This window comes from Equus quagga, chromosome 12 (genome assembly GCF_021613505.1).
Source record: "Equus quagga isolate Etosha38 chromosome 12, UCLA_HA_Equagga_1.0, whole genome shotgun sequence".
NCBI lineage: Eukaryota > Metazoa > Chordata > Mammalia > Perissodactyla > Equidae > Equus > Equus quagga.
This window is the reverse complement of record NC_060278.1, coordinates 66,949,038-66,961,567: the sequence shown is the minus strand read 5'-3', so window position 1 is coordinate 66,961,567 and position 12,530 is coordinate 66,949,038. Positions and strand designations below refer to the sequence as shown.

Sequence of the window (12,530 nt, the reverse complement as noted above, 5' to 3'; positions counted from 1 at the left end):
AATAACTCTTTGATTTAGGACCGGAGGATATGGTGACTCTCTGCAGTCAACAAGCTGAGTATCCATGACAATTGCATGGTACTACTGATGTGAATAATGACAGGAAACTGAGACACATTTGTTTTAAACTTAAGTTACAGCCTCAAAGTCACGGTGCGGGGGTGGGGAAGGGGCTTTATTTGTTCTTATTAAATACTGGATATAGGCCTACTTTTGACAGATTTCTTTTCGTCTTAAGGGTAAAGTACAGCAAAGCAGTTTGATTAACTGGGGGTTCTTGGTCGAGTCCCTGTTAATTCTAACAGACTGTAAGGTCATCTACAGGCATGTAAAGCTCAATTTTCCAAAGAAGCAAAAAAGTTAAATGTCTCTGTCCAGTCCTGAAAACTAAGTACATTATTCTCCTTTTCTCTGCTGGAACAAGTTGCTTCTCTCTCTTAAGATTAATATTGTTTAACAACAATAATAACACAACTACTTGTGTGATTACTATGAATCTATTTTCTTCAAGGTTCAAGCAAAAAATCTATTTTGTCTCTTTTGCACAAATATTTCACTCAATATTAACATCTCAAGTTCTTTTTCACAATGAAGAATTTAGAAATAAGCATCAAAAAAACAATTTGAAAAGTAACCAGGATAGAAAGTTAAAAAGATATAAAGATATCTCATTTAATAAAAAGTCTAGTATTTAAGTTCTGAGTGGAATTTTAAAACTTTTAAAATATTTTATTACTACAAATCCATTTAGATAGCAACTAGACCTTTGAGAAATATTTAAATAAATGTTTACCAGTTGCTTTTTGGCGAACAATATTTCTTGCTTTCTCGACTCCTGGCGCCCCTGATGTGGTGGCACTCCTAAACCGCATTGGCTCCGTCACATCTGGGTGGCTCCGCCAGCTGAGAGAAAAGGATCTCCCTACAGTGGTTCCTTTCTGAGAATCCAGAACACAGCCTGATAAAAAATAAGGCAAGAAAAATAATCTAAAGGCTGAATTATTATTCATTTCATAGCCTATGTTGCTCAGCAAATTTCACACATACAATTATATATAACCAGCAGGTTCTCTTGTTGCAAATTAGGTACCGCTTCCTTATACTGCAATTTAGGAAGTTATTCATATATTGCTAATCTAAAAATTCCTGTTGCCAAAGTATTTTTCAAGCATCTTCAATAGTCTCATGAAAATTATCATCTCTTCATAGTACTCCAATATACAAAAAAAAACATATTAATAAACCTTTCTCAACAGAAAAACAATGTCAAATGAAGTCACACCACTGCTCCCAGGACACTCCAAAAACTACTTTTATAGACCAGAAAATTAGAGAGCCTGATTTTGAATAGTGTTCCATCCTGTAGACGTCAACCTTTTCATAAATCCCCAAAAGGAGTTTATGCTTATAAACTCTAACTAGAGTCAGTCGATTGAGCAAGGACAATGAAAATCTACAAACAATAAAAAATTTTATTTTAGTGAAGCTCCAAAACAATAAAATATTGCAGCTCTGCAATTCAAATTCTCCTCTTTCCTCTCATATTGCTCTGGTTACTTATTTCAAATGAGTGGTCAAGGATCCAAAAGAAATATAGGAGAAAAGAGAATGAGTCATGTAGAGACCTCTGCACAGGTGTGATGTGGCTGGTGGCTGCCACCTGTGGCTTGTTTTTACACCCAGGCTCCTCAAGAGTATATTTTGTTTCCACGTGCCCAGTGCTTAGAAGGCAAGTATTTCTATAATGGCTATTTAAATCCATTTTTATAATAAAGCAATATAATAAATCAATCAAAAATATTTACCATAGCCATTAATTAAATAATTAAATTTGTCCTGTATCATTCTGAAAATAGTGTTTTTAAAGTTGTTTACCTCCTAAGACGAGCCTATCTCTTCCCATGAATCTGTGTTCCCACAGTGAGAGGGAAGAGAACATTGCGGGGGCTGAGGGGCAGGGTAGATTACAAGAATTTTAGGAGGCAAGATATGCATTTAATTTGAGAAGGTCCTTACCTCTGGGGATGGTTGTCTTAGCAACTACCCTCCATCCTGAAGGGTGCCCCTAGTCAGGTAGACTCTCCTTTGGGCTGAGAACCACAGTCTTAGAGAGCCAAGTTCCTGGCTGGAACCATCTTGATTCTCTTAGGCTCTGGGTTTACACAGAGGCCCTCAGAGCGGCTGTAGAGGACACAACAGAGAGGCCAAGGGCCCAGGTTCTTGGCTCCCTGTCCCTACTTCAATCCCAAATCTCCAGACTAATATATTTTTTTAGGAAGGGGCTCTGTACAGCTTCAACTGGGGAGAAAAAAGGATCTGCTGCTAAAATATGTTAGAAAGTCACTGCATTAAACAGTCTAAATCTAAACTGGGATTAAAATGTTCCACTGGAATGCCATGTACTTAAACTACTTTGTTTTAGCTTCTTCCTAACTTGTTTTTATCAACTGGTTCTTTGGCAAGGTACTCACAGACTGCAATGAGGGTATTTTAAGAATCAGTCATGTTAATTACATTTCTCTATGGTTAATTAATCACTGTAATTGGTTCACACCTCCACATATCAACATCCTCTGTTGTCCTCTCCCACACTGAATCTGGGCTTCATCGCATGACTTACTTTGGAAGCAAAACTGAGCAAGTAGAGTTTTGAAATGCACTTGAAAATTTGGGCTTGCCCTCTTGCTGCTCCTGGAACCCTAAACCATCATGTGAACAGTCTGTGCTAGCCTGCTGGGTGATGATATAAGGCCCAGTCACTCCCACTGTCCCAGCTGACAGCTAGCCAACCCCTAGAAGGAGAGCTGCCTAGCTGACTATCTCACAGCCTCGTGAATCCAGCAGAAGAACTGCCCAACTAAGCCCAACCCAAACTGTCAACTCAAAAAATCATGACCTACATACAGGGTTATTTTAAGCCATTATGTTTTGAAGTAATCTGTCACATGGTAACAGCTAACTGACAATCTATAATAAGGCTATTATTGAGGCTGTAGTCTGCCCTAGCAAGCAATGTACTCTTTTTGAGTCTTTGGAGGAGATTCCCCCTACGTCTTAGGACCAGGAAAAGCTATGTATCACCTAAGCAAGTGGATTGGTTTTACCTTTTGTACTCGATGATTCTCTGAAGTAATCCTGTGAAGATCAGAGTCAAATCCAAGGCTGTCCCCTTCCCACCTCTCCAGCAACCACATGAGGCTCTTCGGCACGCATTTTGGCATTTTAATCATGCCTGTAGTTCCAGCCCCTTTCATTTTGCCCCAATGTCCTTATGTATTTTATCTATTGTATTATATGTTTTTCTATGAGTTGTCTCAAAACCTTTACACAGTAAGTTTGAGTACAACGGAATTAATCCAAGAACTGCGTCATAGCCTTAAAAACAGTAATGAAGACAGAGGCTGCCAAACTGTCATCCCCAACAGACACCACTGATGTTCTTCACCTTGATCTGACTCCAGGTCTCAAAACAACTTTTACCCAGAAACACAACAAAACTAAAACGACTTCCATCTGAAGCATTCAGAATTTTTTCACCTTTCCTAGGGAAGCAGAGAATACGTCTTTAATGGTGTGGCGTCTTGAGTTGGACTTGCCCTTCTGGCTTCACCACTTCTTCGTTATGTGACCTTGAATGAGTCAATCACTGTGGACTCTCTGTACTTCAGTTTCTTTGTCTGTGATGTGGGAATAGTAGTGTCTACTTCAGAGTTTACCAGGAGGGTGAAGAGTGACAACATATACACGGCAGTAGCCACTATTATTACTGTTATTACTACTACTACTACCACTGCTACTGCTCCCCTTCATCCTCCTCCTCCTTCCACAGCCTCTCTATAAATTCATCATCCTCATTAAGGGGACAGAGTGCTATGAGACACAATCTAATGCCACCATTAAAAAGACACTGTCTATGGCTAGTTCAGTTTATTGTGAAAATTCATGTAATAATTGCTGACATGTGTAAATACACACTCCTCCACAGTCTCAGACATCTAGTGTTTCCCTGTAAGAATGGAAATACCTTTGCCTCGTTGCTTCTTTTCCTTTTGTTCACTTAATTTGTCCAGAGGTAGGTTTGTCATCTCAACTCCATAAACGGTTCTCGCAAGCACTGCTGTCAAGGAGTCCATGATGTTGGCCCACTCGTTTATGAGTTCCTCCCATTCCGTGAGGGAGGACAGCACACCAAGAAAGTCATCCCAGAGCTCTCGAGAAATGTACACACAGAGGTTTGCTCGGATCCAAGCCACAAGGAGCGTCTAAAACCAACCAACCAAGAAGAGGATTCAATCATCTTCAATTGGAAGAAGTATAATCTTCAACAAGATACTTTAAATTACTAATAATAAAATGAATTTTAAAATAAAAAGTGCTTTTGGATTTTTTTTTAATTTCTCAACATTCATTTGATCAACTGTAATCAGGATTTGAGCTACTGTGAAATTAGTTATCTTTACGAACAAGCTACCGATTCAAAATTATTCTAGTGTCTATGGCTGGTCCTGGCCATAAGTGGGGAGAAGATGAAGCTCTCTGTACAACTATTGTCTCCTGAGACAGCTCTTTCCCTCATTCTCCACATTGGCTACTTCAAACCTTCTCTTCTACATGTAAACCTCCAACCCCACCAACTCCTCTCTGACGTTTAGCAGATGAAATCGCTGCAGACTTCAGAGAAAATAGAACCCATTAAACAAGAATGCCCTGAACCTCTGCCCACAAGACTCATTTTTTCACCCAGCTTCTTCTCCATGTGGAGGGTGTAAGCAAAGACAGTCTCCTGCTCTTCTATCCTTGTCCCCACCTCTGCTTTGGCCCTCTCCTTCACAGTCTCTATGTTCCTATTAACCACACTTCTCCTTTATCTCCAATCTATCCTACTCGCCCAGTTCCTCGCCATCAGCATTTAAACATGCTCCAGTTCTTCCTCATCTTAAAAAAAAAAAGTTCCCTTGAACCCAGATTCCCCCCTCTAGCAGAGTCCTTCTGCTTCGCATTTCAAAGCCAAATTTCTTGAAAGACTTTTCTGCACTCCCTCCATCTGCACTTCCTCACCTCCCAGTCAACTGACTGCTCTGGCTTTCTCCCTTCCTACCCACCCCACCTTCTGCCTGAATTTTGGTCTCCATTCTAATGACTCCAGTTACCATCTGTATAGCGCTGACTTCTGAATCTCCATGTTCAGCCCACGCCTCTTTGCTGGTTTCCTGACCTACCTATCTGCTTACTCAATAGCTCTACTTGGATGTTCTGCAAGCAGCTGTAATACAGCATAATAGTAAAAAGAATCTGATTTCTTCCATTGAGATGCATCCAATTCCTCGACCTGGTGTCTTGCTCCTGGTTTTTGCAAATACTCTTCCTTCCCTCTCTTCCCTCCTTTTTGCCTCTTTAATTCCCACTCATTCTTCAGGTCATAACTTGGACATTACTTCCTCCAAGGTGTCCCTGACTGCCACCTCAATCCCAGCCTCCAGTAAGTAGCCTTCAGTTCCCACAGCTCTCTGCATGTTCCCCTCAGAGCACTTATCACTCCTTTCCTTAGGAGTCTGTTCACTTCTCTGTGTCCCTTCTCTAGCCTTATGGTCCACAGCACTACAACTGGTCACATGTGTGGTCAATTATGCATATATTCCAGATATTTCCTTACCTTGAAATTGCCCAGTTCCTTACCTCTGCCAAAATATTCCAAATACTTCAAAATTCAAATCAAAATGTGTCTCCCTTGAAAGAAATGCCAAGTCCATCTCAGATGAGCCTCAGATCCCTTCCCAATCTCAGTAGAGGGAATCTTTATATCCAAAGTCTGTGTAACTTTCCTGATCTGTTGTCAGAGCTAAATGTACTTCTTAAAGTGCCAACTTGCAAATATTTCTGCCCAACCCAGATGCAAACTGGATCCCACTGTCTTCGGGGGTTGTACTGTGCACGGGTTACGGATGAATTTGCTTTTTAATTAAGAGAGAAATTGTTCTTTAACATAGACATAGGAAAACTATGAGAAACAGAAAGCAGTCTATAATTAGGCAGGCCTGTTCTAACCACTTGAAAAATCATATTTAAAGTGACCCTTTTGTAATGTACCTGTCCTCTATGTTTCAAAATCATGTTTACCACACTTTTTTTTTTTTATTAAGGTTATGATAGATTACAACCTTGTGAGATTTCAGTTGTACATTATTGTTAGTCATGTTGTGGGTACACCACTTCACCCTTTGTGCCCTCCCCCCAACCCCCCTTTTCCCTGGTAACCACCGATTGGTTCTCCATGTCTATATGTTAACTTCCACCTATAAGTGGAGTCATATAGAGTTCGTCTTTCTCTGTCTGGCTTATTTCGCTTAACATAATACCCTCAAGGTCCACCCATGTGGATGCGAATGGAACAATTTGGTCCTTTTTTATGGCTGAATAGTATTCCACTGTGTACATATACCATATCTTCTTTATCCAATCATCAGTTTCTGGGCATTTAGGTTGGTTCCATGTCTTGGCTATTGTAAATAATGCTGCAATGAACAGAGGGGTGCATGGGACTCTTGGGATTGCTGATTTCAGGTTCTTAGGATAGATACCCAGTAGTGGGATGGCTGGGTCATAGGGTATTTCTATTTTTAACTTTTTGAGAAATCTCCATACTGTTTTCCATAGTGGCTGCACTAGCTTGCATTCCCACCAACAGTGTATGAGGGTTCCTTTTTCTCCACAACCTCTCCAACATTTGTTACTATTTGTTTCAGTTATTATTGTCATTCTAAAGGGGATATCTTAGTGTAGTTTTGATTTGCATTTTGATGATTAGTGATGATGAGCATCTTTTCATGTGTCTATTGGCCATACTTATATCTTCTTTGGAGAAATGTCTGTTTATGTCCTCTGCCCATTTTTTGATCGGGTTGTTTCTTTTTTTGTTGTTAAGCTGTGTGAGTTCTTTGTATATTATGGAGATTAACCCTTTGTCGGATAAGTAGCTTGTAAATATTTTTTCCCAATTAGTGGGCTGTTTTTTTGTTTCAATCCTGTTTTCCCTTGCCTTGAAGAAGCTCTTTAGTCTGATGAAGTCCCATTTGTTTATTCTTTCTGTTGTTTCCCTCAGCTGAGGAGTTATAGTGTCCGAAAAGATTCTTCAAAATCATGTTTACTACACTTTTTAAAGGGATAAAAATGTTAAAGTTGAGCTAAAATACTTAAGTACACTGAAAACAAGGTTTTAAACACTCAGACTTAAAATCTGATTCCAAGGTGAATGAATTTTTTAAAAAATTAAAGACAATATAAAATAAAACATTAAAATAATTTTATCATTTATTAATATTTTACTATATACTTTTATTATGACTAAAATGCCAGCTTCTGTGTATTCCTTTTTACACTCCTATTTTCAAAATGAGTTTGAGGCCATTACCATAAAGTACATACATACAATAAAATTAATAAATAGTAGATAAAAATATTATCTTAGCAGAGTAAGAGGAGAAAGTAGAGACTGGCAACGTTACCGGGACTCAGCCTCACATCTGGTTATAGCACTGGCTACAGGTTTAAAGGCACATGCTTTGGTGGGGGAAGATACCTGTATTGGGAATCTTGCATTGGCTTCACTTTATTGACTAATCATAAAACAAGGACAGAACGATGACTTCCTTCAGCTTATAAAATTCATCTTAGCTAACCTTAAAAACATGTACACTGACTTGTGGAATCATCATCATTATTCACAACTAACAATACTTCCATACAGAGCAAAACCATGAAATACAGTCAGCGGGTGACGGGCAGCACCTTTGGACATCCCTTTAATAAGTTACCCTTTTCTAAGAGGAACAGGGAAAGAGACAGCACCAAGACTCAGTTCTGTCACTAACTTGGTTTGTGACCTTGGCAATTTACTTGACTTTTCTGGAGTCATATTTCTCGTTAAAAATAAAAAGCTGAGCAAAAGTATCCCCAAGGTTCCCTCAGCACTGAAATTCCTGTTTTATCAAATACATCTTGGCACACAAGCTGTATTAAAAGAACAGCTTCACTTGTAAATTGCTCCTTTTCTTATATACCTTTCCTAACCAGCCACCTTCTGCCTTTCTCTACTCGACATGTTAGGGGACTACACAACTTCAAAGTAATGGCTCAGACTGTAAATAGAAGGACCATAGTCCGAGTTTTCTGATGTACCTTCAGAGCTTCAAGCACAAGGTCATATTTAGCACTGACAACAGATTAACACATCATTTAAGGCAATCATCATTATTTGGTAATACTTAAAACTAATTAAAACTCAACTGTCATTTGAAGAAAATTTGCCAAACCAAGTTATCTACTGACAGAGAAAAAACTAAACACTAAAGGAAAAATTAGAAAAAAATAAAAGGATAATGGCAACTTAAAATTTCCTGTCCCCTTTAATAGTCTCCTTATTCAAATTTTTAAAAATCAAGTATCAAGAGGCAATTGTAGATGGTCTACATGACCAGATGAATAATGATGAGACGGCACATTTTAATTTTAGTATAGGACTAGGATGATGCCCACTTGATTGTCTGGCAGATCTGTCTAGACTTTTCATATTTTTCTCCTTCCTCGGATCTCACAAAAGGACTGGGAAGGTCAACAGATGATCATAAATCCCAAAAGACTCCTCTCTGATTCTTACGGCAACCCTGCAAGGTAGGAAGGAACCCTTTCCTGATTGTGACAGATTAGAGCAGAGACTCAGAAAAGTGACGTGATTTGGTCAAGGCCACACAGTCAGGAAGTGTCAGATCTGGGATCAGAACCAAGAAACTGCCTACCTCCAAAAAAAGATCATTCTTTCTCCACTATTTTGTGGTTAGTTCTTAATGTAAGCATTCTTCTTGCTCCATCTAACTACTGCCAAAATAATAATAATAACAATGACATCAAAATCACTGATCATGGATTCAAAACTGATCTTCAAGGGAGATCTGACAAAATTTCTCCATTAATGAGGGGGATGTCCCCTCCCAAACCCAAAACCAAACGAACAAACAAAAACCACAACTCCACAATAGATTCTTGCTTAATTCAGTAACAAATTCTCGCTCTAATTCCAACACACACAACAGATGCAGGGCCAGGCAATTGGTGCGGAATGAGGCCCAGGAATGATCCTGAGCCTGGCTTCAGTCCATGTCACTTGGCAGTCCCAGTCCCATCAGAACTGGGAGATCAGGAAGGTGCCAAAAGTGAGATGCTCCAGGAGACTCAGAGCAAAGTGAGGAGAGTGTCTGTGTGTCCACATGAGGAGCAAAGCAAGTGGTCAGTACCATCCTCGAGGCAAGAGCACAGCAAAGTTGGACCAACATGAAAGGATGTGGTGGTCCACTTCATGTACCCAATAACTAGGCAAGGCAATCAAAGTAAAAGTGATTATATCATTTCGGAGGTAAGTGAGTGCATGCCAATTATTTCTTCAGCCTCTCATACATTTTTCATCAAGTCAAGATCATTCAATCATATTAAATTATTAAAAATTGATATGAATCGGGTTCTCTTATATTACAATGGGCATATTTAGCTTTAAAGAACTAATTTCCTTTTTTGTCATCTTCACCTACACATCCTACCTGTATTCTAGATATGCTGTTAATATATATCCTCCAAAACCACCTTTGAGTCAACCGAGGAAGGAAGTTAACTTCTTCTCCCTGCAAGCATCACTTACAGCTCAGGATCTACCACGCTTTCTTCTAATCAAATTATTCAAAATCAGGTCTATCCATGGTATTGATGCCTTTGTTTGTGAGGATGTCACATTTTTCCAGAGCCCTTCACACTGTTCTTTTTCAGAAATGCTTTATAAATTCTACACATCCCATAAGTATTAGTGTTTTCTAGAATAATGTTGCAATAGGCTACTGCCCTCAAGACCCTTTAAAACTTTTACTTCCCAGGCAGTTAGTTCATCATCTGCCTTCTCTTCTCTCTCCCTTAGGGCAATGTCAGAGTACTTGTGTTCTTGACCTTTCTCATCATGTGAGATGCAAGAAACACAGCCATCTCCTTGGCTCTCTGCTCCTACCTAAGGCCAGCCCAGTCCCCACCTTACCCAGGACTTCACTTCTGCAGTTCTCCTATCTCTCCCCTACACTATCCTATTCTCTCTCACACTGGACCATCTCCACTGGCAAGCAAACATACTATAATACCACCCACCTTAAACTCTGCCCTCCATGCATACTGCTGACTCCAGGTAGCTCCCTTTTCCCTTCTACATCAATACCCTTGCAAAGCCTTGAGTATACTTGCTACCTCCACTGCCCAGCTCTCATTTTCTCCTCCATCCACTCCAAGTCAGCCTCATTCCCCTAGAACATTAACTATCTACATCTAGTCAAAGCCAATGGTCAACTGGCAGTTCTCCTCTTACCCAACACTCTTCTCCAGACATCCAGGACACATGCCCCTGTAGTTTCCCTCCTAGCTCCCTGGTCACTCTTTCTCAGCATCTCTGGCTGCCTCCTCTCCTCCACCAATTATAGAGATGGTCTTCTTGTCTCTATGGCACTATTCTTTCCCTAGGTGATCGCACCTAGTCTTTAAACACAATTGACCAACACAGCAATGGCTCTTGCATTTTTATTTCTAGCCTGAACCACTCCCTGACCTTATTCCCATTCCCAGGCTTCCATTCATCCTTTACCTCTTCAAATCTACCTGGTCCTCCACTAAGGCCATCAGCTGTTCTCATCTTCCAAATTTCTACAAACCTCAAGCACATCAAAAGAGGAAGTAGATGGCAGAGAGGTGAGAAAGCCTAAAAGAAGCCCAGTGCTAATAGTAAGGAATAGATTAGAACCTTCAGGACAAAGCAAAGAAGAAAAATTTCTAGAAATTTAAAGTGAGTTAAATTTTACTCAAAATTCTCAATGATTCAAACTAATTTGCTGTGAAATCTAATTCATTTCTTGCATTTGCAGTGTTTTAATGAAAAAGACTTACCCTAAACAGTAACCCTGCCAAGCTCTGGGCAAACAAGTCCTTTATTTGTTTATCCTTTGGCTTCTGCATGACAGCTTCTGTTATCCTGAGTAGTATTTGCAACATCTGTTCCCTGGGTCACACAAAATAAAAGCTCATATTATTAATCACATCTCCAAAGCACCTTAATTTATGTGTACAAGAAATTCTCTTAAGAATTCAGTAACATTGATAATCGTGTATTACTCAAAAGTATTAAAAATCCAAACGCCAATTACATAATGAATACTATAATTTATCAAAACAAGCTACCTTATGTTACAACAGTTCTAAAAATATGTCAACTATTGATGCCCATATCAATAGGCAGGATAAAACAGGTATCATCCTGGCCTGATTTTCTCCCCTTGCACAAAGGGAGGCAAGATTGTTTCTCCAACGGTGCCAGTCCCGTAAAGACACTCAGTGAGTAGCTGTGCCTGTTTGAACTTACGCAGCAACCTTTAATTTTCACATCCATTATTTTATTAACCTGTAAGGTCTCCCTATCTATCTTTGTGATAGAAAATAAAGTTGACTATCAAAAAATGCAAACCTGATCAAAGCAATAACTGACAAAGACACAGGGTTAATTTAATTTCTGAACCTATGGAAGCTTGGAAAGTCATGAAATTCCCAGAGTCTTCTGAAAGAAAATGAAGGTAAAAAATTATCTCTAGTTTGGAAAAATCTTTCCTAACAATTTTGACTCTAACTTGTTCCTTCCTATTTTGTGAAACGCTGACTTTTGTGACTCCTCCTCAAAGGAGAACTGCCCGAAGAGTGTAACAACTCCTATCAGAGCACATGAAACGATGCGCACGTGCTGTCCTGGTGTTGGCAGAGGCACAGGACTTTCCTGCACTCTTCATTCTTTACTTTGTCCTCATCTTCTCACACAGATGGTGTTGTTACTCACTCACACACCAGTTATCACTATTTCAGGACCACTTCTCAGTACCTCTCTGGCTACAAGCCCTGGTCGAAGCCACCATCATCAATGGCCACAGACTTCGTGCTCTTCCCCACTGTCTCTTATCCACATGGCAGTCAGAGGGGTCTTTTGGAAACATAAATTAGATTGCATCACTCTGGCGCACACACAGACAGGTAGTAGTGTGCTTCCTGAGACCTGAAAGGCCCCGAGAAACCTGGCTCTGGCTTGCCCCCGTGTCATCCCCTCCCACTCTTCCCCTCCCTCTTTCTGCTCTGCCACATGGGCTGTCATCTTGTCCTGCCTGGAACACACCATGCTGGTTACTTGCTGCTCCTTCTATCAAGATGCTCTTCCCACAGATCTCCCATGGCTCCCCTCCTCTTCCCTCGGGCCTCTGCTCAGAAAGGCCTTTCCTGACACCTGATGAAAAAAACTCCCCCACCCTCCACACTGTCCCCTTCCCCAGCTTCATTGTTCTTAGCACTTGATCCTACTAAAATTGCTTCTGTGTTCATTATACTTCTCAGTCTGTGAGGATGGAAATCTCATGAGGGCAGGAACCTTGTCTATCTAGTTCACCCTATATCTTCACAGAAGTTAAGTAGTTATTTAC

At 40.1% G+C, this 12,530-nt stretch overlaps 1 protein-coding gene across 6 annotated transcripts in view; it reads right to left on the bottom strand.

Moving 5' to 3' along the window:
* The window catches only part of RALGAPA2 (Ral GTPase activating protein catalytic subunit alpha 2), a 323,368-nt gene that overhangs the window by 207,283 nt on the left and 103,555 nt on the right, over positions 1-12,530 (bottom strand). For all 6 annotated transcript variants that reach the window (XM_046679548.1, XM_046679547.1, XM_046679546.1 and 3 more), the window contains exons 14-16: positions 10,963-11,074; positions 4,025-4,262; positions 794-958 (exon numbers count right to left, since the gene is read on the bottom strand). In XM_046679548.1, coding sequence (XP_046535504.1) covers positions 794-958; positions 4,025-4,262; positions 10,963-11,074 — 515 coding nt within the window. The remainder of the gene's footprint in view (positions 1-793; positions 959-4,024; positions 4,263-10,962; positions 11,075-12,530) is intronic.